Genomic DNA, 23,959 nt, shown 5'->3' on the forward strand with positions numbered 1-23,959 from the left:
TGTCCGATGGATGTTCCCACTTATATATATATATATATATATATATATATATATATATATATATATATATATATATATATATATATATATATATCCTTACTGTAATACTCAATGCTCAAATGGATCTATAAATAAAGGAATTTTTTTACAAAATTAGCTTGATTTTGATCATGTTTTTTTTATGATACATGAAGGCATATTGTTTAGTTTAATTCATAATTAAGTAAAGAAATATTTAGAAGGAAATGGACTGAACAAATATTTACATAGCATTAAAAATATATTCACACAAAACAAATATTCACAAGGAATTTAAAAAATAGAAGAAAATAAATTTTGTATAAATAAGAATAATAAAAATAAACTATAAAATAAAAATAAATAAATGATGTAAGGGAAAAAACTTGCCTTGAACGCGAGCACTCACAACTACGTGGGCTTCTCAGGAATTTGACCATGCAGCGCGACGAAAACAACCAAAACTTTTGACTAGCACGCAGATTTAATGCTAAGTACAAAAACTAAGTGACCCAAAAATGGATCTGTAAAAAAATGAACTATGGTACAAACTTAATGTTTTCACACTTTGTCCGCATGACCAAAACACTCAAAGGAGTGTTAATCTTAGAATTTAGTCTTAGATCTTATTGGATTTTCTTTGATGCGCTCATTTATATAGGGGAAGGAGAAGAAAGTTGGAAAAGTCTAAAAAATGTGGGACTAAAAAGTGTTGACCAATATTAGATTTAATGTACATTTCAATTTATTTTTTTGCCAATTTTTACGTATTTTTTAACTATCCAAACATTGGAATTGTGTTTTGGTCTCCCTAATTACAATTTTAGAAGAGAATAACATCTTTTAAATGCTACCGGCCTAATGCAAAACGGACACCTACAACTCTAAATAAGAGTCATTGAATACACCTTCATGAACATGTTGTAGCAACATCTTTGTTTTGTCTTTTAAGGCCAAACTTACTTAATACTTAATACACGGTTAATTTATCTCTTGGAGTGTTCTTAAGAGTTGTAGTCATTTGCTCTACCTTTCCAACAAGATGAAAAAAAAAACCTCAAAATTATTTTATAGAGTAAAATCACTCAAAATAGTGAACTACACATATTTACCTTGGCAAAACAACGTGTGCAATGCATTAAAATTTAATTCATTTAAGATGAAATTTGTAAGTCAAGATCAAAACTCACTCAAATAAGCTTAAGAAACACTTAAACTCCTTTTGCGCCTTCTCTTTTTTATTTCTTATTTGTTTTATTTTTTTAACCAAGAAACTAATTTTGTTTTTTGTTTAATTAGATGAAACACAAAAAAATTAAAATTAAAATTAAAAGTAGAGAAATGCTAGCTGATGACTTGGGGTTTATTCTATATTTTTCGAGTCCTTTTTGTCTTTTCATTTTTCATTTTTTGAGTATTTTATTGTGTTCTTAGTCAAGTTAAGTCTCTTTTAATTGCATATTTGCATCTGCATTAGTTTTTTTTGTTACATAAGGAAAGAACAAATGGACTAGTTTAGATGTTTTTAGTTTATTTATTTGATATTTTTATAAGTTTTAGTTAGACTTAAATCCCTTGGTTATTTGTAATATGAAGAGTTCATGAGTATTGATGGTCTTTTGGGGAGTTCAGTTTGGTGAATTGAATGAAGGACGATTGAATTATTGTGTTTGATGAGAAGTTTTCACGAGTTACATTGTGGAATGATGGTCTATTGAGATTCTCTGTAGGTTGGAAGTGTTTTTTTATGGCTAATGATGATAATTGAAGGTAGAGTAAAGCGCGGTGATGATGGGAGAAAAAAGAGTTATAATTTGGAAAAGGGAATCAGATGAGCCAAGCATGTGCGCCATGGAAGCCACGGACATACCTGGTAGAATTGTCGAAGAAGCACCGTCAAACCTGATGGTCACGCATGTGCACTCCAAAGGCCACGCACATGCCAGGCAGCACTGACCTCCAAACCCGTTGGCCACGCATGTGCGCCACATAGGCCACACACATGCGTGGGACCACTGACCTAATGGTGAAAATTTTAGTTTTGCCCACGCATGTGCGTGGGAGGAGGTCACGCACATGCATGGATGGTCGCTAAAAACTCTATAAATAAGAATTTTGTCATTTCTTTAGGGTATCTTGTAATTTTCTGAACAAAACTTAGAAGTTTAGGTTCTTGGAGCTTGTGCAAGGCTTCCTAGTACTCTTATTTCAGGTTTTTATTCTTTTAATTTGCACTATTTATTCCCTAACCATGCTTGGCTAGTTTATCTTTGTACTTTGGGTGAAGTGAATCTTAGTTCTGACTATGTTTTGAACTTCTTAGTCTTTATATGAATAAAAGTTTCCTTTCTTTGAATCTTTTCTATGTTTTAATATTCTCTTGAACGCATGCAAGTGTTTGACTTTCTTCTTGCACAACGGTAGTTGGTAAGGATTAAGGGACCTGTGATTAGATTGATTTGTTTGCTACCACTTAGGCATAAGGGCGGGAACTTATTGTGTTGACCTAAACTTATAAACTTCATTCTTCAATTGAATTGACTTGGCACTAAGGCATTAGGTTTGGCAAATGAAATTGGATGATTTACTTGATTAAGGTATTAACAAGTAGATGTCGAGGTTATAGCATCATGGGAAGGGGTTCAAAAATTCATATATGGACTCGGTTGTGACAAACATAATTGGACTAAGTGAAACTTTACTCAGGGTACTTCTGTTTTTGAATTGAATTCAATCTTTTGATACAAGTGTTTTACACAAAACAAAACTTCATACTTATATTATTTTTATTTTTTCATTCTGAACTCTAAACTCTTAGAAGCAATTTATAAACAACTATCTCTATGGTTCGACAATCTTTTATATTACTTTGGTCAATTTTTACACTTGCGAAATTGCTATCACTAGCAACACTCTCTTTATAACACTCTTTTTTTGATTGGATAAAATCCATGTAGGTTCAACCAAATGTGAGTGAGACTCATATAATGTAGTGGACCCTACATGTATTTTGACCAATTGAGAAAGAGTGTTAGAAAGAGAGCGTCCATAGAGTGTTGCTAGCCTTTTTTTTCAAAATAATAAAAATGTCCAGATAAAATTGTGCGCTAACAACCTGCTAACTCATCATCATGTGGATGTACCTAGTTGGATACTTGTGTGTGATCTAGGTGACTGGATGAAGTCCGACCAGTTAAGGAAACCATGACCATCCACAACCCCACGACTTGTGATTAGGGTTCGATCTCCATCTGCAATAAATCAGTAATGAAGTAGTACATTTTATGATCCGTGTCAGAGATGAATATCCTAGTCTGAACCTCAACTAACTTATTTAATAAGACTAATGGGACCTTTAGTTCACATATTATAAAAACCTTTTTATATTTTTTTCCAAGGTATTTTCATACCTTGCAGTCATGAGATTTATTTTCCGAAGCTTTCAAATATACATATTCATATTTGAGCAGTGCTACGTGGTACGACAAACGAGGCACGAGAGGTGCACGAGAGTCATTTAGTGGCGGTTTTGAACCGCCACAAAATTACAACTGTCAAAACAAAAAATAATAGCTACAATTTCTTGCGGTTTTAAACCGCTAGAAAATGCTTCGTGTGTGGTGCACGAGACCCCACGTCGTGCCCCACAGCATTTTCCTTCATATTATATAACGAAAAATGTATTATTATTATTGTACTCCTTTCTCTAGTCACATTTTTTTAATTTGTCCTATCATTTTGAATCACTGTTCCTCATAGATTAATAATTACTTGATAGAAAAGAATACATATTCAATATAAACGGTAAATCCAAAAAGCATTAGTGAACTGAAAGCAATTACAAATTAACAACTAATTAATTATCTGTTCCGTGCTAGAACATAGAATGGGAAGGTAGTACCCAAAGTGTGAGGAAAGTGATATGAATGCTTAGAGAGAAAACTCTAACCGCTTAGAGAGAGAACATGTAACTGAATTTCAATGCTATTATTTCTCAAATGAGCTAAAAAGTCCCTTACAATTGGTAATACCCCCCTTATTTATGGAGGTGGAGTTGGGCTTTGGCGCCCTTAATCTATCTAAATGGGCCAGTTGGGCCTCGGGAAGGGAGGCACAAGGTCCTGATGCGTCCCACGCCTAAGGTTGAGTCTCCTGGGCGAGGGACCGTGGGGTCTCGCCCAGTCCACAAGACACCGAGCTCGAAGCATGAGAGCTAAGTGTGTCTTTAAGTAAAAATTAAGGTGACAGCCCTAAGAAAGCTAGCTGAAATTAAGAACTTAAGATTCAGAAATGAAGAACAATGGCCAACATGACCTAATAAACAAAGCTTTTATAATCAACACTTTGAACTTCCAGCTTCTTCCTCTTCTTCCGGCGAACTAAGTCCACAGGCAGGCTCGTGGCGATAGCATTTAGCTCGCCCGCCTCAGCATAGTTATGCACGTGCCCTGAATCATCACATTTTGTCACGTGTTGTGTCCATCCCACGCGTCGTGCCTTGAAGTGTTGTCAGGGTCAGCGAATCCACAGAATCTCAACCGCTACCTTTGAGATGTCCTTTCCAGTCACGTCACAACCTTGATAATCTGAATTTCAATCAATCGACAGCAACCGTTGCAGCTTTTATTTAAAGCGCCACCCCCGTTTTTCCAAAATCCATGCCACATCTTCTGGGGCAATCATTCCACCTTTGTAATGATGGGGCACGATTTCCCAACTGTTTCTTATCCTAACTTTTAAATTCAACTTCTTTCTCTCATTTGCCACTTTTGAAACCCTCAACAGCCTTGCAAAGTTACCCAAACTGTTACCCTAGCATCTTCTCCTTTTTCCGTCTCAATTCCTCTCTGCAAAAGATGACTCCTCAACGCCGCACCAAAGGATCCACTCGACTCCGGAGCCCCGCTCAAACATCTCGCGCTCCAGCTATTCCTCCTCCTGCCGGGGGGCTTCCCCTTAATGAAAATGAGAAGAATGCCTTCTGGCACCAAGTCCTTTCCACCCTCCTTCCGTCTGCCACCCGGGAACCCACTCTGAAAGCCATCTGCCAACCCTCTGAGTTGTCCACCAATAAATCCATCGCCTAGCTGGCCCGCTGGGTCGGAGGGTTATGCCACGAAAAGTCCCTCGAAGATGTCCTTATCACCAGTCGGGGCTTGAGCATCCGTCGCCTCTGGAAGTGCCGCACACTCGAACAAGGCTCGGAAGAGCCCCACTTCTGTTATGTTTACGACTACTTCTTTCTTGACCTGGGGATCAAACTACCCTTCTCTCCCTTTCTTTGCCAGGTTTTGAGGGAGATCAATGTAGCCCCAAGCCAACTTCATTTGAACGTCTGGGCTTTCATCCGATGCTACGAGATTCTATGTGATGCCGTCAATCTTGAAGTCAAAACCTCCCATTTCTTCTATTTCTACGGCGTGGAGCCAAGATCCTTGAAAGTCGAGACTCTCGGGTGGGTCTCCCTGATGTTCCGAACGGGTCGGCAGCGTCTCCAACCTTATAAAAGCAATATCAAGATGGGGCCCGGGCGCCGATACTTTCGCATAATCGTGCACCCCTCCTATCCTGAAGCTTTCACACGCCGGGATGGGACTGCTTCGTTCCCTTTTTACTCGACCGAGGATCCCCGCGACGTTCCTCCGCCACCCGATGTGTCATTGAATAATGAAGATAAAGCCATCCTCGACGTCCTCAACGGGTTCCCCATCCTTGAATGCTCCCAGTTGCTCGAAGCCGCTCGTGAAAACACACTCCACACCCTCCTAGAAGGAATTGACTTTACTGTGACCACGCTTCAGCGCGCCCTAACTGCCGATTCGCTCGAGTTTCCTCCTGTTTTTAATACCCAGGTGAGCAAGAGGAAACGTGTCGTCGCCGATTCTGATGCCGAGGTTTCCGTTCTCCCGTCGAAGAAGGTCAAAAGATCTTCTTCAACTGACCCTGCTCCAGGTACCGCTGGGTCTGATGAGGCTACACCAGGTGTCGCCCCATTGCCTGCAACTGACGATTTGGTTCCCAGATCTAATGATGATGTCGTTCCGCCTTCCCCCCCCCCAAAAGAGGTCCCGAAAATCCAAAAAAGTTAACCCTGATCCAGATGGAAAATCTGGGGTCGAGACTTCCTCGCCTCAGAAGTTGAAAAAGAAGAAAAAGAGGGGTAAGAAACCTCCAGCTGGCGAAGCATCTGCCCCACACCTGGCGGGCGAAGAGATCTCGAACCCCTTGGGCGGTGCAGGGTCCTCACCTTGTCCAGAGGGAGTTCTCGCTGGTCAACAAACTCCTGAAAATTCTCCCCAAACAATTCCTTCCTCTGGTCAAGTCGGGGCGGACCCAGCTGGAGTATCTTTCGCCCGACCGATGAGCCCTCAAGATGAAGGTGCAAACCTCCAAGCGTCGTCGGTCTCTTGCCACCCCAGTCTTGAAATCAACCATGCTACTACTGGTGATCAAATGGGATCTTCACCAAGCCAACAGCCCTCCTCCATCGACTTCATGTTGTCCAACGCCTTTCTCGGTAGTGTGAGAGCCGCTGAGATTCCTGATCTTGACATCGCAGCGCAGGAAGCCCTCAACCACCTCTTGCGAGCGGGGTGTCTCTTCGCCCAACTATCCCAAGACTCAGCTTCTTCCGCAGAAGTGGATAAACTTCAACAAGAGGCTGAAGAATACCGCGCGGCCACGCAGGAGGCTCACAATGAGTGCGACAAGTTGCTGACCCAGTTGGTAGCTCAAACGAGGAAACTGACCAACTTAGGCATTGATATGAACTACCACGAGGAGGACCTGGCTGCTTGCAAGGAAAGGCCGAATGAATTGGAGTTGGGTTGGTACGAACTCCAGCAAGAGGTGAAGGCAAAAATGGAGGCAATCAACGCCGGCAGGGCCGCTTGCATCGTCCAAGACAAGGAGATCGCGTCCCTTCTCAGCGAGTTGGGAGCGACGAATGAGGCCCTGGCTGATGTGAGGTCGCAACTTGAGGTAGAAAACATGGCCCTTGCGGATAGGACTCCAAAATCAAAACCTCTCAAGCTAGGTTGGTGGCTGGCGTTGCTGCCGAGGTCGTGGAAGAACGTGGTCGCGGCTTCTTTCTCGCCAAGGCTCATGTTCAACATCTCTACCAAGGAATTAACCTTGATGGAATGGGAGCTTTCAAGAAGATTACACTGCTGGGGGCCCAATGGCCATATGGGTTTATCCAGACTTATGCCTAGTTTATGTTCTCGCCCATATTTCGGGGAGGTCTCGTATTCCCAGATTTCGGGGAGACTAAGGGGATAAGGGACCCACCCCATTTTGGGGATGAGTCGCTTTCCCGTACACATCGCCAACGAGAGGTCAGCGCTTCGCGCCGGACTTTCCTGGAGCAATCCCCAGACATCAAGGTCATGTTGGGATTGCCACCTTCGGGGAAATTTTCCCACCGAACAAACGTGACGTGTTAATTGAGTTGCTATCTGGGTAGCATCGGTTTGCGCCGAACTTTCCCGGAGCAATCCCCATACATCAAGGTCATGTTGGGATTGCCACCTTCGGGCGATTTTTCCCACCGGGCGAACGTATCTTTGTAATTTGAGTTAGGAGTATTGCTAGTGAATATCCTTTTGCATTTCATCTGAATAAAAGTTTTCTTTCTACATCGAGGGATGCCTCGTTAAAAAACTCTCGTGTCGGAGAAAAAGAGTGCATCTTTTTTTTTTATCCTACTTGTTTTGATCTGATCCTTTCGCCGCGCTCTCGCCCATGTCAACAAACTTCCAGGTCAAAGTATCGTGCCCAGAGCCTCATCCTTTGTTCCTGACGTGCTCGCCACCCACTCCATGCCGCCGCGGATTTGGTGTTCCTGCCAGCGGGTTGCCAATTCGCTCTTGCACGCTCCTCTTATCTTTCCTGCCCTTGAAGACCTCTCCCCTTGCCGACTTCCGCTGCCTTGCCTTGGCCTTACCCTTATCCTTGATGCGGTAGGTCAGGCTTCTCCGCCCTGCCTTTTGCTTATCCCAATCCTGTCCAAACAGCTCTGTTCTTTCCTCCTCGCCTTCCTGGCGTTGGAGAATTCTTAAGTCTGCCCCTGGGCTCACCACCCCTTTTACCTTTCACACGCTCGGTCCCTTGTTCATCAGAGCTGGTGTCCTGAACTGCGGAAGTTCCCAAAGTTCCATATCTTTCGGGCTCCAGCTGAAGAGGTCAAAATTTTCCTCTACCAACTTTTCCAAACGTCGTTCCTGTTCGGACGTGATCCTGGGCCCAATCGCCAACACTCCTCTACTGAATTTGTACCTTTCTAGATCGTAAACTATCCCTGCCCAGTGCTCCTCTGCCATAATGTCTGTGAACGGTCCCTTTCTTCCTGTTTCTTCAACCTCTTTCACCTGCCTTTGATTATTCTGTTGTCTCTTTACCTTTTCACCGGCAGTCTCTCCCACCCTGCGCTTCTGTTTACCCCTCTTGTTCTGGTTTCCTTCCTAAATCTCTATTTCATGACATCGATGTCCCTCGCCAGCTCCTTTTTTGTCGTACATGCTGAGGCAATTGTTGTAACATTCACTGGTTCGCCTTTGGTTGACTGCAATCTTTCCCACTCTTCCGCACATCAGCGGATACTTAACCGCCAGATGAGTCGTGGAGATTACCGCACAAAGGCGGTTAAGTGTGTTGCTTCATATAATGACGTTGTATGAAGCTACGACCTGTATCACAAGGTATCTCACACGAAGGAGCTTGGCATTCTCATCGATCCCAAAGATTGTGTCCAAATCTATATATCCCCGCACCTAAACTTGCTCGCCTGAAACCCCCACCAGAGTTCCTATATAAGGCATTAAATATTTATACGTTAATTCCTGCTGATCGAATGCATCTCCATAGATGATATCAGCAGAGCTGCCTTGGTCCAAAAGGACTCGGCGGACATTGAAACTGTTGATCCTGATCATGAAAACTATAGGATCATCCTTGTGCGTTTTAACCCCCTCAAAGTCTGTCGTTGAAATTACTATGTCAGGATGCTGGAACCCAAAAGGAGTCTCGTATTGTTGCACCAACGTCACCGCCCTAGCGTGTCTTCTCCTCGCTGAAGCTACTACACCACCCCCGCCGAAGCCACCTGCAATTGTATTTATCATGTCAACTGGTGGCTCAAGATCCTTATTAAAGGTTTCCTCTACCGTGCGGTCAGCGTCTCCTTTTTGTCAGCATTCGGCGTGTGGAGACGATCTTCCCGCCAGCGATCGTCTTGCTGGCGAGACCCCCTATACCTGTTCCCCTGCTGTCGCTCTCCGTTCCAGCGATCGCCACGTTCATTCAACTGCGACCGCCCCGCTCGGATGAGCCTCTCGATTTCATTCTTCAGAGTAAAGCAGTCTCTCGTGTCATGTCCTGCTGAACAATGGTTAGGGGTGGAAATAGGCCGGGCCGAACCGAGCTTTGCGTGGCCTAGGCCTGGCCTGCATTCTCTTTTTGTGGCCCAAGCCTGGCCTGTGGCCTATCAATAGGCCAAATTTTACGGATTGGCCTGGCCTTTTCTAAGGCCTGGCCTGGCCTACAAGCCTGCTTAAAAGCCTATTTAACAGACAATTATATCAAAAGAATGTCATTAGGCTGGCGGGCTAATAAGTCGTTTATATATCATTGCACTTTCTTTTTAAATAAAAATAGACACCTGCAATTCTTGTAAAACGGTGGTGGTGAGTGGTGACTTGAGGTTTGGATGAGAGGTGAACTTGGCAGCGGCAGACCGGCAGTGGTGGCTGGCTGGCTGCAGCCTGCGTCCTGTGCGGCTGATGATGTGCTATGCTGAATATGTCTTGAACCTTTCTAATCTAGGTTAGGGTAGGAACTTAGGGTTTTCTTTTATACTAAAGTATACATAAGTTTAAAAAAAATCAAATAATATATTATTATATTTATTTATATTATTAATAAAAATAATATATAAATAGGCCGGCCTGTTAGGCCAAATAGGCTTTTTTAATAGTTTGGGCCTGGCCTTTTTAATTAATCGAGCTTTTAAAAAAGCCTAAGCCTGGCCTTGTTAATAAACGAGCCGAGTCGAGCCGAGCCTCTAACAAGCCAAGCCATAGGCCCCTGATGAGCCGCCTGGCCTATTTCCACCCCTAACAATGGTATTCACACCACTTGGTCTTGTCTGCGTTGCCCGCGGCGGGTCAGTCCCTCTTTCGCCCTCTTCAACTGCGTGCGTCGCCTTAACTTCACGCAGCAGCTCTGTCAGGTGGGCGTTCAAACTTTTCACTGCCTCCTCTCGGCGATGGGAGTCAGCCTGATGCCAAGGCCGGCGCCGCTCAAAACTTTCCTTTTTGGGATACAAAGATTCCCTCAGTGCCCTTTCCCCTGTTCGAACCTTTCTGTCCCGTCTTCTGCTTCCCTCTACTTTCTCCTAGCTCGGCTTATCTTCTGGTGACACATCCCTCTGGTCGCCATCCTTCTTTACCTTCGCACGTCTCTGCCTTAAAGCGTCATCCTCCTCGTCAAGTATGTACGTGTTCGCCCGGGCTTGCACCTCCGCCATTGACTTGGCTGGCTTTCGACTCAATTTACTATTTAGCTTCCCCGGCTGCAATCCGTTTTTGAAGGCTCGGGCACAGGCATTTGGCTCGGATTCCTCTATCTTTACTGATGCAGCGCTGAACCGCTTCACGTACTGTTTCAAAGTCTCACCCTCAGATTGACGCACGTTGTACAAATCTTGAATCGTCACCTGCTTAGTTTTGCTCGCCGAGAACTAGACAAGGAATTTGGATGAGAAGTCACAAAAGTTCGTGATGGATCCTCGTGGTAGAGTCGTGAACCACACCATTGCTGTGCCTTTAAATGTGGCTGGAAACATCCTACACTTGACCGCATCAGAAGCGGCGCTGATCACCATCTTTGTATTGAAATACAACAGGTGCTCCTTGGGATCAGCCTTCCCACTGTATGTCTCCAGAACTATATTCTTCATATTGTCTGGAATGGAAACTTCTCTCACCGCCGCTGAAAGCGGTTCGAACTCAGCCACAGCCTCTGCCTCGCGCTCTCCCTCATCTTGCTTCTCAAAACGATAGTACTCTAGCTGCTCTTGGAGATACTTGTTTCGTTGTCGTATATCGTCAATACTACTAATCAGACGTCTCCAATCTTGGCTGGAGATCGGTGCCTGAGTCTCTCCTCCTGAAGCTGCGGGTGACCTTTGCCGCTCTGGCGAGGACGGCGATGAGGGCAACGGAGGCGTCGGAGAAGGAGGAGGTGGAGGCGGAGCAGGAGGAGTCACTTGATCCGTCTCCTCGCGTTGAACCTGCGCACGTCGTGGCCTGCCTCTGATGCGGCGCGACGACGAAATATGTTGATGCTCATGACCTTCATCACGTCGTCTGCGACGTGTTTCCATCGAAATTGGAGAATGTCTACGGAAAAACTCGGAAACTGAAGAAACTGTGCGGAAAATCAAGGAATCTTCTTCTGGATCACAATCTACGAAAAACTCGAGAACAATTGCTTAGCAGAACAAGCTTCACTCCACTGAATCACGATCCACGTAGTCCGGGAATATAAATCTATCGATCCCCACAGACGGCGCCAATGTTCTGTGCTAGAACATAGAATGAGAAGGTAGTACCCAAAGTATGAGGAAAGTGATATGAATGCTTAGAGAGAGAAACTCTAACCGCTTAGAGAGAGAACGTGTAACTGAATTTCAATGTTATTATTTCTCAAATGAGCTAAAAAGTCTCTTACAATTGGTATACCCCCCTATTTATAGAGGTGGAGTTGGGCTTTGGCGCCCATAATCTATCTAAATGGGCCAGTTGGGCCTCGGGAAGGGAGGCTCAAGGTCCTGATACGTCCCACCCCTAAGATTGAGTCTCCTGGGCGAGGGACCCTAAGGTCTCGTCCAGTCCATTATCCTTTCAAAAAAAACTAATTAATTATAATCATGCTTATCAAAAAAAAAATTATAATCATGATGCAGAGCACCGATAGAGCTAGCGCAGACACACTCTTTACATGTTTCTTTGTCGGGTGTGTGCGTGCATATTTTTATCCAAACATATCTCTCTGCTAAGTTAATACAAAGTTATGTTTTTTGTCTTTTCCTCATCTTATTAACACAGCTTTTAGCATTTGATTCTCTGCACCGATGTTCTTTGTTGGCCAACACAGTGTACTAGCTAGTTTGGTTGGCCTAATCTCGAAAAGCAAAATTGTCACCAGATAAAGAACTACTTCAAAAGAATAAACCTATATTGATTGGGTTTTCTCACAATCCAACCCTTCAATTTAAAGAAACAAGCCAAATTAGAGGTTATGTGAGATTGCAGCAAAGCCTAACACCTCACTCAAAATCTAATCATTCATTTGATTCGATTCTTTTGTAGTGTAAATGTGCTAATATTTTTCCATTACCATGTGCTTTTGATTTGGCTCGCTTGTTCATGCATTATGGTTTCTCCATAGAGGTTCCTTGATCATGATTTGTTTTTTGGTATTATTAACTGTTTTGAGATGCTTTTCTTCAACTAGCACGTATGGTTTAGGCACCTGTTTCCTTTTTCAAATGACACAATTATAAAAGAAACAGAGTGTTCCAACATTACAAATTAAAGATATTTTCCTGTTGGAAATCGATATAATTGAATGAAAAAGGTTGTTTTAGTGGTTAATTAATTAAACCAAGGTACAAACATGAATATTCTTCTAAAAGTAATGTTCCTGTGTAATAAGTTACTAATTCAGTAGTAGTTATGCTTCTTTTTGAAAGCATCATAAGTATATCACGCCAAAAGTACGACGACACTAACGACACTCGCGTCCCCGAAGGTTAACTCAAGTAGTAAAAGTTATAGGACATAAGGCTTTGAGAGGGTAAATCGTGAAGGGTCCAGGGTTTAAACCCTGAGTATGATTAACTTACTAACGTTACTAACAACTAACATTTGCATACCTAAAAAAAACTAAAGACACTCACTTTTGTGATGGTTTTAAACATCATAATCGGGAAAATTACAAATAATTGTAAAACGTGTTTTTGTGTTGGTTTAAATCCACCACAAAAGTAGATGTCTCAAATGTCTTGTACTAGTATTTAATGGTAAGAAGATATGATTAATATTACCTTTTGTGTTATAAATCTTATCGGCCCCTCTCCACCCTAAACTAAAGAACTAGTTTTTCAGTCACTATTAAGCTATGGGCCTATGGCAAAGCTATTAGTGTGCAAAAATATTTATTAAAAAGTGTTGGATCTTTTAAATTATCAATGTTCAAATAAGGTTATACTTTAAATTAGTACATTTGTTAATAGAACCCTTAGCTTATACTTAATTTTATAAGGTAAACGAATAATAGAATTCTACCATTTCACTGTGAAAAGGGAGTGCTTTTGTGCTTGTATCTTCCACGATAGACAATCTCCTACGATTTTATTGTCCTTTTTTTTTTGGAAAACCAAAAAGGAATATTATAAACTTTAGTAAGAATGGAGAACCAAACTTACTTAATGTTTTTGTTTGGTTTGGGAGAAAAATGGAAAAAAGAGAGAAAGAGAGATGATGTGCATAAAAATGTGAGACGAAAAGTGAATTTTCTAGGTTGTTTACATCTGGTATGATGGAAAGATGAGTGAATAAAAAAGAAAAAAATATTACTTTTTGTGTTTAAAAACAATTTATCCAATTTAAAAGCTTTTATGGCTGCTAAAGATTAATTCCAGTGATGCCAAACAACCAATAAATGCTTAAAACATAAAAAGAACATGCACACCCCTTACTATCCAAGTTTGGGAGACCGCAAAAAGGAGGTGAGACTCACTTCTGCGGCCGCCCCTCTCTCCCTCATTGTCAAACGAGGGTAAGACCATCCATTCCCTTCATCTCTCTCCTCTCTTTCTTTTTTCCCTCTCTCTTTGCTAACGAGCAACTCTTAAGGGGATCATTAATCATACACATCATATGATCCAACCATCGTTTACTTGTGAAAAAATGAAATGTAGTTCGAAGAAAACAATATTTTTATTTTTTATTTATAATTAGATTGAATTTTTCATTATTTCCTTATGAAGAAAATGATGAAAATAAGATTTATTAATTTTTTATTTATTTAAAAATAAAAAATAGTAACAGCAAAGATAACGTAAAAATCATATTATTAAATTAAAAATTAGAAATCATCTAGAAAATAGTTGAAAATGAACCAATCACCATCATTTGAGAACCAGTTAAATAAACAAACACTAGGGATAACTGCACTATAAGGGTATCACAAATTCCATTTTTCAGATATATTGCTTTCCAAAATAGCAAATTGCATTATCTGAAGAAGAACTTATGAGTACAACATAATACAAGTTAGGCAATATGCATCATCAGCATTCCATGCCAAGTTCATGGATAGGTATCTAGTTGAACAAGTGAATTTGCATTTGCCTACTTTAATTTTCGCTGACCCAAACATTAGCATAGTTGACTATCAAATTTTATTGGAGCAAAGATGGTTGGATCACTCATTACATCAAAATGGAAAGATATATTTGCATAAGACATGTTCTGACTCTTCAGCCACACAAGAGCACCACATAAATAAAGGAGTATTATAGACCTCAAATTAGCTTAAAAACAAAATACCAAAGGCCTAGTGAATTGAGTGCGAGACAAACCGACCTGTTTATACAACTCATGTGACTATGTGAGAAGTAACATGGGTGATAAGAAGTTACCGTTGAGTACAAAATGAGCAAACTTTCATCTCAATCCATGAGAAGAGTTCAGTTATGTTTATTTTTCAATTTGTGTCCATCAATGTGCTTTTAATCAGCACTCAGCGATGTATTATCATGTTTGGATACCTTCCATTTGCCCTAACCCACTTTGACTCCAAAACCCATATTCATTCAACTGAACTCAAAACAAGTTTCAAAAAAAAAAAAAAACTCAAAACATACATTTCACTTGCGTTGAAATAAAAGTATTCAAACATAAATCACATTACAACCAACTCACATTTACTCAAACTTTATTGTATTTTACCAACTCACATTCACCCAAATTTTATTTCGCAAAATGAACTTTTTATCTTAAAGCGAGTGCTAACAACTGCTTGCCCAGGTACTAACGTGTACTTACACAAAGCATTCATAACTCGAAAGGCCTCAAAAAGCCACAACCCGCTTTTGTAGATTGGTGAACATTTGTTCCCAGCCATACCCCTTAATGTGTGTTTAATACTAGTTAAGTATAACGTGAATGAACTTTAATTCAAATAAAAAATTATTATTTTTATCTCCAAGTGTCTGCTAATATACATTTTCATTGGTGCTAAATGATATCCAAACATAGCCTTAACTACCTCAGTGCCTTCAAGTAATGTAGTTAAGATATTTAAACTTCCTTAGAGAAACGATGTTAGTTGAAGGACGCAGTAAACCTTAAGAATTGTAGTTACCCTATTCTTTTTCTCCATGACCAAAAGAGCAATCATAATGTAAACACTACTGTTTACTTCTATTCCTCTGAAGAATGAATCAGAGGCAAAGCTAACAAATTTTTACTTACATGTGCAAATTACAAATATACATCAGAATAGAATAGCAACTAAACAAACTAGAAAGGACTAGATACTTGTAAATGTAACTCAACTGATAAAAGTGATGTCAGCCTAACATTGAGACCATATATGGAATATTTGTTAGTGATGATATTTGTCAGCACTGCAGCAGTTGCAAAGGCCACTATGATAAACTTCGAGCCACTAAAAAGATCTTAATCAGTTTGGTTGTACGTGCTGTGTGTACTGTTTGTATCATTACAGCTAAAAGCACCTGTTCAAGCAGAAATAACAGCCACACACTTCCTCACCACACTTGCAAGTTAGTCCCTCTGGCTTATCCGTAGAAAGTATGGCTTATCCTTAGAAAGTATGAAACCGAGAAAATAACACATTCAGATGCACTTATTATTAAACTCCGCTTAATAAAAAGCGCATTCGGATGAGTTATTTTCTCAATTTCATACTTTCCCATGGCAAATCAAACAGGCTCTTAACCCAGGACACAAGCGGCCCTACCATGAGATGGATTGGATGATTGGCAGACAGAGATTCATTTAGTTAGCCTTGCCAATAATGAAATCATGAACAACCCCCCAACCATTTTGATCAAGTTAAACTTCAGCCACTGGCTCTTGAATCTCCACCCTCTTATCTAAGCAAAACAAGAGGTTAACAAAGGCTCCTTGTCCCACAACATATCAAATAATATTGCATAGGGCCCCTTCCAAGTTTTAACACATGTCTCTGCACCTCTTTTAGGGGCCAGCAGATTCCTGTGTAACAAAAGGCAATTTAGACTGGTCACCAAGACAAGCTTAGGCTTGGAAACTTGCTAATATCCACCTTACAAGTAACCACAATGGTGCCACCACTTGGCATGAAGCAATAGGCAAAGTTATATCCCCTGAAATCTGATAGGGCCCCCTTCAAAAGCCAATATCTCCACTCATGACTCATCTAATCTGCAGTTCCTGCTGAAGGTTTTGACCTCAACCTGCTTTTGTTACTGATGCTGCCAAATTCAATACCACTCTCAACCCTCCAAGGACATTTTTGCAGCACCTAATTTTCTAAGGACAACATGTCCATCAAGGCAATAAATCTTGATCACATTCTCCAACCTAGGAAAAGTCACTTCATTTTCAGACAGGTACGGGTAACCCGTAATTGTGGTATGATTTTATCCTCCCATCCCAGCCTGCGGTCACGATGACCATACCCCACGCATGGGCGCACATGGTACTTTTGCAAGAAGATTTCAAGAACTTGTATTCAGATTTATGCAACACCGATGTTTTAGCCTTCAAGCTTGAAACGGGAAGCTTCTCCTCAGGCCAAGTTGCGGATCCCTTGGGAAAAGACTCTAAGAAAAACTCTTGGTCCAGGGAGAATGAAGCAGGTAGATTGAGTTGTACAACTTGGGGCGACTTTTTATCCAAGACATCCAATTGATGTTCATTTTCAGTAATTTGAGATTTCAAACCATGCCAAGGGATTGCAACAGACGCATTTGAGAAAAATCGCTCACAAGACCTAATCTTCTTTGCCTTCAAGGGATTAGACTCTTCCTGACTAACGTTCCATAAATATACATTAGAGTCCTCACATGCTGATAAAATATGTTTCCCATCGGAAGTAATTGATGCGCACATAGGGCTCCCTGTGTTAAGGCCTAGAAACAAAATACAAATAACCTTAGCAACAAAACATGTACTGAGATAAAATTCAAAATAGAGGCTGCTGAACCAATAATAAGAAAATTCAAAAATGAACAGAAAAGTAATCTATTAAATACTAAGAGAATGAAAGATGTATGGATCTGTTGGGGACTGAAGACGATTTTTCATAAATGGAGCAATTAGACAAAGGAACATACTTTTATATTTGCCAATCACATTAAGTCCATCAAGGATTCTGACTTGTGAATCAGCACAGGTAACCATGACTTTGTTAGAATCTTGAGGGATAAACTGAAAGAAATAATACATAATCAGATGATCGCCAAAAAATTGAACTTGTATATAAAATCACAAAGTACATGGGAAAAGAGCCAAAAATGACTCACTCAGATCAAGATGCAAAAGAAAAATTACCTGAAAGCCAGTTATCCCTCTGCCACTAAGTTTCTTTTTACCAATTAAGCACAGTTGGGAATCTAACTGCAAACGATTATCTGGTACAAGAAAAAATGAAAACCAGAAGGGTTAAGGACCTGGCTCAAGTCTTGAGTGATTTTAATAGGATAATGACAGATGATAACTTGATTGAAGTTTTGAGGCATAAAGAATCTTATTACTTCCTTGTCAAAATTAGTCATTGTAAAACACAACCTAACTTTTATAAGTTCAGAACTACTTAAATTTCAATAGTATAATAAATCAAAGGTTTAAGAAATCATGTGAGTAGAAGAAGTTATAACATTACTTGTCACAGGTTTAACATTGACTGTTCAGTAAGAAAGTAACTGACTTGATCATCAAATAAAATTTCAAGTTTCAACCATAATAAAGTTCTTGTTTAACAAATTAAGAAACTTCAATTCCAATGTTAGTCCAAAGAAATGTGTAATCACAATGACTGTCGTTTCAATGAAATCCCGAAATAGGCCCCTTTTGAGAGAAACTAATTCAGGAATCAAGCATGTGTGGGAAATGCAGCTCCACCAAGCCATATTATGTCACTTAACACCTATGACACAGTGACAATTTGAAATCCAAATGCCATATTGCCATCCAATCATTATGAAATATACTAAAGGACACCTAACTGGTTTGTCTAGAGGAAAATAAAATAGGGGGGTGTAAGTTCAAAGATGATACCTGATATATTATAAAACCGACAATTGCCTTCCAAGGAGCCAATAATACCTCCCTGTATAAAGTAAATAGTTCATATGAAATCATTTCTTATGTAGCATTTTTTTTTCAATAGAATAAAAATTGGTTTTAAAAGAATGATACCTCCCCATCAGGCCGATAACATACTGCAGTCACTATATCTCTGATATCAGTCCAATCAACAACCTGGCAATCAGGAACTGCCCAGATGCGCACTTTACCATCTATAGAACCGCTAATGAAATAATTATCATCCACAGGATTGAATTGTATGCATGTCACTACACAAAATCATCAAATATAAATAAATTGTGAGACAAACTGCCAAAACAAATTAGGATAACAGTTGAAGAAGCCAGAAATGCAGAACAGAAATGCAGCAAGACATACCATAATTACTGTGTGAAAAAACTTTCAAGCAATGGTCATGATTCACTTGCCATAACCGGACAGTTTTGTCCACTGAAGATGACAGAAGATACTGCTATAAAAAAGAAGATGAAGAACCAAATCAATTTCCAAAAAAACTTCATCTACATTTAAGTGTAAGCTTAGTTCATTAAATAACAGAATTAGTGACATTCACCTACATTATTCTTTGACCAAGAGAGATCCAAAACTTCACTTCTATGCCCGCGGAATTCATGCAATGGTTTGTCTGACAACCGGAAGATCTTAGGTGGGAAAACGATGCAAGCTGAGTCTGATGTTTTCTTCATGTTCTTCAGTTTGCTAACTTTTTCCTTATCCATAAACAGTGGTGTCAATTCAGAGAGATTATTCACTGTAAAGTAAATGCAGGATGGGTCAATTTCTGGAATGTCAACTTCATTACACCTATCCTCCTCGACCACTTGCCACAAGCGCACAACCCCGTCTTCACCACCACTGGCAAGATACTGCCCATCAGGACTAAACTTCATGGTCAAAATTGCACCTTCATGTGCTTGGATATCTTGCCTCATGTCAAGAGATGAAAGTTCCTTCATTTGCTTCTTATGTTGACGGACCTTAACTTTTTGAAGCCTACACCCTGAGATTGCACATCTTCCTTCTCTGCCATTATCATCACCTTCCCTTTGTCTATCAATCATGCATGTTATGGACTGCAATCTCCTGAGCCAACCCCTTCTACCACTGTTCGTCCTCCGGGAAACAGCATCAGCATCCATCTTCTCAAACTCTCTATGTTGGGAAGGAGACACCGCAGACCCAGAGGCATCCTCAGAATCCTCCTGTTCCTCTGCAACAGCCACCAATTGATCTGAACCCAGATCTCTTCCACCACTTATCTTCATATGTTCCTTCCCCTCCTTATTCACATTAAACCCCACTCCTCTCACCAAATTCCCATCTTGACATGGCAAATTCTCCTCTAAACCAAACCCCTCTGAAGAATTCGCATGAGGCCAACGAGAAACCGAAGCCTGAGTCGAACAAAACTCCTCTTCAAGACCAAAGGTACTGGTCACAGCCCCACTACTATCTTCCACTCTATCCATCACCCCCTCCTCCTCCCACTCCACACTACACAAATCTACTGAATTTCCAAGACCCATCCTCTTCATAAACTTCACCCTACGCTCTCTCACACTCCTCGGGCTCCGAGTCCAAACTTCATAATCAAAACCAATAGACACCCCATTATCATCACCATCATCAGAATTTCCATCCACAGTGGACACAACATCCTCCTGAGCATCGAAAAACCGACATTCCTCCTCCTCCTCACTGAAACTACCCATGATTCTTGGAGTTCAACCCATGAAACCCCCTCAAAGAAACAATATTTTAAGCCCTGGAATGCTGTCAAAAAAATCCAATTTCTTTTCTTCTCTCCAGACGAAGCCACCCACCCAGATCAACGAACTAGTATAAATTAAACAAAGCAGCACGGAAACCTATATCAACAACAATGAAAAAACAATTTAATACTACAAAGAAGAAAACAGAAACCGAGAGATTCATCCATCCAATCCAACATAGATCCCAATCCACACACACGCTCTTAAAAAAGGAACAAAGCATTTGGCAATTGGGAATGCAAAACCAACCACTACCCACAAATCAAAATTCAATTTTTTCCCACAGAAATCCAAAACAAAACCGACAGACAAAAGGGGTTGGAATTTGACAGAGAAAGTGTTGAATGGAGAAATCTTGTGTAAGAATAATGAAGTTTGCTTACATGGGGTGTTGTGTCGATGATCACAAGAAGATTATGCTGTGTGTGATGGAAAATTACAAGGAGGGTGAAGAAGATTGAAGTGTTGTTGTGTTGCGGTGTGAGGAGAAGAGGAAGAAGAAGAAGAAGCAAAATGGGGTTGGAGATGACAGATGAGAGAGCAACAAGTATGAGCAAAAACCGGAAAATACAAAGTGAAGATATATATGTGTGAGAATGTGTTAAAAAGTGAAAAAAAAAAGTGGAAAATTCGTTTGTAATGGAACAAAACGAGGAACCAAGAGTAAAGAGTGAAACAAGAGAGACACATATGATATGATGAATATACATACATTGATATTGGAGAAGGTTGTGTTGTGTTGTGTTGTGTTGTGTGTTTATGGCTCGATAAACGAGATTTGGAGAGGGCACTGTAGAGGCTTGTCTGTCTGGTTTGGTTTGCTCTCAATCTCATCCTCTCCCCTTTCTCTACTACTCTACTACTAGCCCCCCCTAATCAAATTTTTGTCTATAAAAAAATTAGCAATTTTGATTTTGATTTCTTGATCATGAAAAATAATAGATTAGTCATCATAGATGTGCGGTTAGAGCTGTCAATACGGGCCAACCCGACTCATGGGTCAGCCCGTATGGGTTGGGTTCAAAACGGGTTGGGTTATGTCAACCCGGGATCTTAACGAACCAGGAAAATATGAACCCAACCCGACCCGTAACAAGCTCGCGGGTTGGTGGGCTGGCTCGCGAGTTGAGTGAAATAAATATTAAAAATTGAGAAAATGGATTAGAAAATGTTTAAAATGCTATAAAAAAAATAATTTCAAAAAAGGCTTAATAGCACTTTTGGTCCCCCACGAATGTAAAATGTGCAAACAAGGTCCCTAAACTTTAAAAATAGCATACTGCATCCCCGACGTTATCCTCCGTTAACAGTTTTGGTCCCTAAGCATTTTTCCGTTAAAAAACTAACGGTTTCTAAGGGCAAATACGTAATTAAACCAAATAAAATTAATTACAAAATATAAAACAAATAAAACCCCAGAAACTTCATCATCTCAATCTTCTTCTTCTATCATGTTCTATCATTTTCTCCTTCACTTAACCCCAAATCCCAGAAAATAAAAAATAAAAAAATCTAAAATTCAAAATCATCTTCATCGTTTTTGTCTCGTAATTCTTTTTTCTTCTCAATCTCTACCATCTTCTTCATCTCCTAATGATCTTTCTTCTTCTAATACCCAAAAAAAAAACAGAACTTGCGCCCCATACCATCTTCTTCTTCAATCTTCTTCCTCTCTTTTACAACCTCAAAAACCAACAAACATTAACTCAATCTCATCAGAACCAAACAACCCATCCCAGGGACCAAATCTAACAAACTCCAAACCCAAATCCCCAACCTTCAATCAAACCGATCCTGAAATCCATACCCTCTCCTCTCAAAAAAGATTAAAACTTTACTGAATAATCTTGGTCTCAAACCGTCGTGATGAATTTGGAGGTTGAATGCAAGGTGTGCATCGAAGGATCGATGTGAGGAGAATAATGGGTTTGATGGTGGGAAAGGAAGAAACTTTGGGGGTTTTATTCTGAGATAAATGTTGTGGAGATATGTTCTTTTTGCCCTGATTTGAAGTGTTTTGGGTCAGATCTGTTCTTTTTGCTCAAACCGTGAAACCCAGATCTAAGTTTTGGTTCTCTTCATTTTCTGGATTCCATGTTTGTTTCTAATTGGGATTTCTTTCTAGTTTTGTTGATTTGAAACTAACTAATTTCATTTACATTACATCAATTGGATCTCCTCTGTTGATTTTGGGAAGTGAAAAAGATTAGATTGAAAGAAGGTGAAGAAAATATTAAAGAAGATGAAGAAGAGGATGAATTTTTCTGGAAAATCCAGAAACCGTTAGTTTTTTGACAGAAAAATGCCCGGGGACCAAAACTGTTAACATAGGATAACGTCGGGGATGCAGTATGCTATTTTTGAAGTTTAGGGATCTCGTTTGCACATTTCACATTCGTGGGGGACCAAAAGTGCTATTAAGCCTTCAAAAAAATACTTATAGAAATTGGTATCAACTCATAAAAAGATGTTTATTAAAGCAATTATTTTTATCTCACATTTGAAATATAGAAAAAGAATTTTGTTTACTGGATTTAAGAACACAATTATTTTACTGTCACATTTAAAATGAGATAAATAATATAATAATAATAAATAAAACACAAAAAATTGACTCAAATTAAAAAAAATGAAAATTTTCAAATTTTCCATCTAAAATTAATCCATAAAACTAACCTGGAACTAAAGAGAAATAAAATAATTTTTTTAATTAAAAATAACTCTAACCCGACGGGTTGGCTCGCTTGACCCGCGGGTTGGCTCGTCTAACTCGCGGGTTAAACGAGCCGGGTTGCACTAACCCAAGTTCTTTTCGAGCTGGAATTTAACCAACCCAACCCGGCTCATTTAGCCAACCCGTCGAGCTGGCCCGCGGGTTGGAACCCATATTGACAGCTCTATGTGCGGTTATGAAATACATTTCGGTTATTTACCATTTAGTATAAGTATTCGTAAGAAATGGATTAGTCATTGATTATCGACTGTCGATCGTTACAAAACTCAGGTGGAAGTTAGTGAATTAGATTTGATGTTGAAAAACAAAATCATATTTTTATTTGTCATTTTTATCCTTGTCCTATCCATATTCTCCAATTCAGGTAATTGTTTTAAGTTTGTAACATCTACATTATGGTAGGACGAATGTCGTATCTTGAGGAAAATGTTTAGATGAGATTGTGTTGCTATGATGTGTGTGTATTTTGAAATTTATTTTATGAAAATAATATTACTATTCATGATTAGATCTAACGGATCGATTTATTCTCACATTCTCATATAAAAACAAAATAATATTATTAATAAAATATATATTGGCATGCGTTGTGTAGTTTATACACACATATTAAATCTAATATTATCTCTCGATTTCTTCTAATTTTATGAGGTCGAAACAAAAATGTTTACTATGCTTACAAAATTTAAATCATGAAAACCCTATGAGTTTGTAGAAAATGCATAAAGTTTAAGAAAATAATAACAAAATAAAATAGATAGAAGTGTTAATATATACGAATAAATTACCATCTTTGTAGTCAAAACCTAATATCTTAATAATTCAAGGACAATCTTTTGAGTTGCATTGTTTTCGCTCAAACAACATAAACCACCTTACAATAAAAAGTTTAAAACTTCTCCTTGAACATTGCATGTTTTATCGAAGAGTTTTGATACATTCTCATGTTATTTTCTTTTCCATCCAATTTCTACTCAGAAATATTCTCTTTCACTCCCTCTCTTTTATATCTAACATATCACTGATCA

At 39.8% G+C, this 23,959-nt stretch overlaps 1 protein-coding gene across 3 annotated transcripts; it reads right to left on the reverse strand.

Moving 5' to 3' along the window:
- Positions 1-15,485: 15,485 nt before the first annotated feature.
- LOC130744662 (uncharacterized) lies at positions 15,486-21,046 on the reverse strand. 3 transcript variants are annotated; one of them, XM_057596835.1, is made up of 8 exons: positions 20,910-21,046; positions 18,983-20,293; positions 18,783-18,876; positions 18,516-18,673; positions 18,375-18,426; positions 17,649-17,728; positions 17,432-17,525; positions 15,486-17,227 (listed from the first exon to the last, which is right to left on the reverse strand). In XM_057596835.1, the coding sequence occupies exons 2-8, from the start codon at positions 20,135-20,137 to the stop codon at positions 16,698-16,700; spliced, it is 2,163 nt and encodes a 720-aa protein (XP_057452818.1). In that variant the 5' UTR covers positions 20,138-20,293; positions 20,910-21,046; the 3' UTR covers positions 15,486-16,697. The 3 variants fall into 3 exon arrangements, with proteins under 3 accessions (XP_057452818.1, XP_057452824.1, XP_057452812.1); XM_057596841.1 differs by lacking the exon at positions 20,910-21,046 and adding an exon at positions 20,581-20,836 and having other exon boundaries at positions 18,783-18,873; XM_057596829.1 differs by lacking the exon at positions 20,910-21,046 and adding an exon at positions 20,581-20,835.
- Between the last annotated feature and the right edge of the window lie 2,913 nt (positions 21,047-23,959).

This window comes from Lotus japonicus, chromosome 1, assembly GCF_012489685.1.
Source record: "Lotus japonicus ecotype B-129 chromosome 1, LjGifu_v1.2".
Classification (NCBI taxonomy): Eukaryota; Viridiplantae; Streptophyta; class Magnoliopsida; order Fabales; family Fabaceae; genus Lotus; species Lotus japonicus.

Excerpts from the sequence above, each read along its gene's own strand:
- LOC130744662 (XM_057596835.1), bottom strand. The coding sequence starts at position 20,137 with ATGGGTAGTTTCAGTGAGGAGGAGGAGGAATGTCGGTTTTTCGATGCT. Across the intron at positions 17,729-18,374 it reads TCGGTTTTATAATATATCAG|ATAATCGTTTGCAGTTAGAT; the intron begins GTATCATCTTTG and ends TTCTTGTACCAG. Across the intron at positions 17,228-17,431 it reads TGTGATTGGCAAATATAAAA|GCCTTAACACAGGGAGCCCT; the intron begins GTATGTTCCTTT and ends TTTTGTTTCTAG.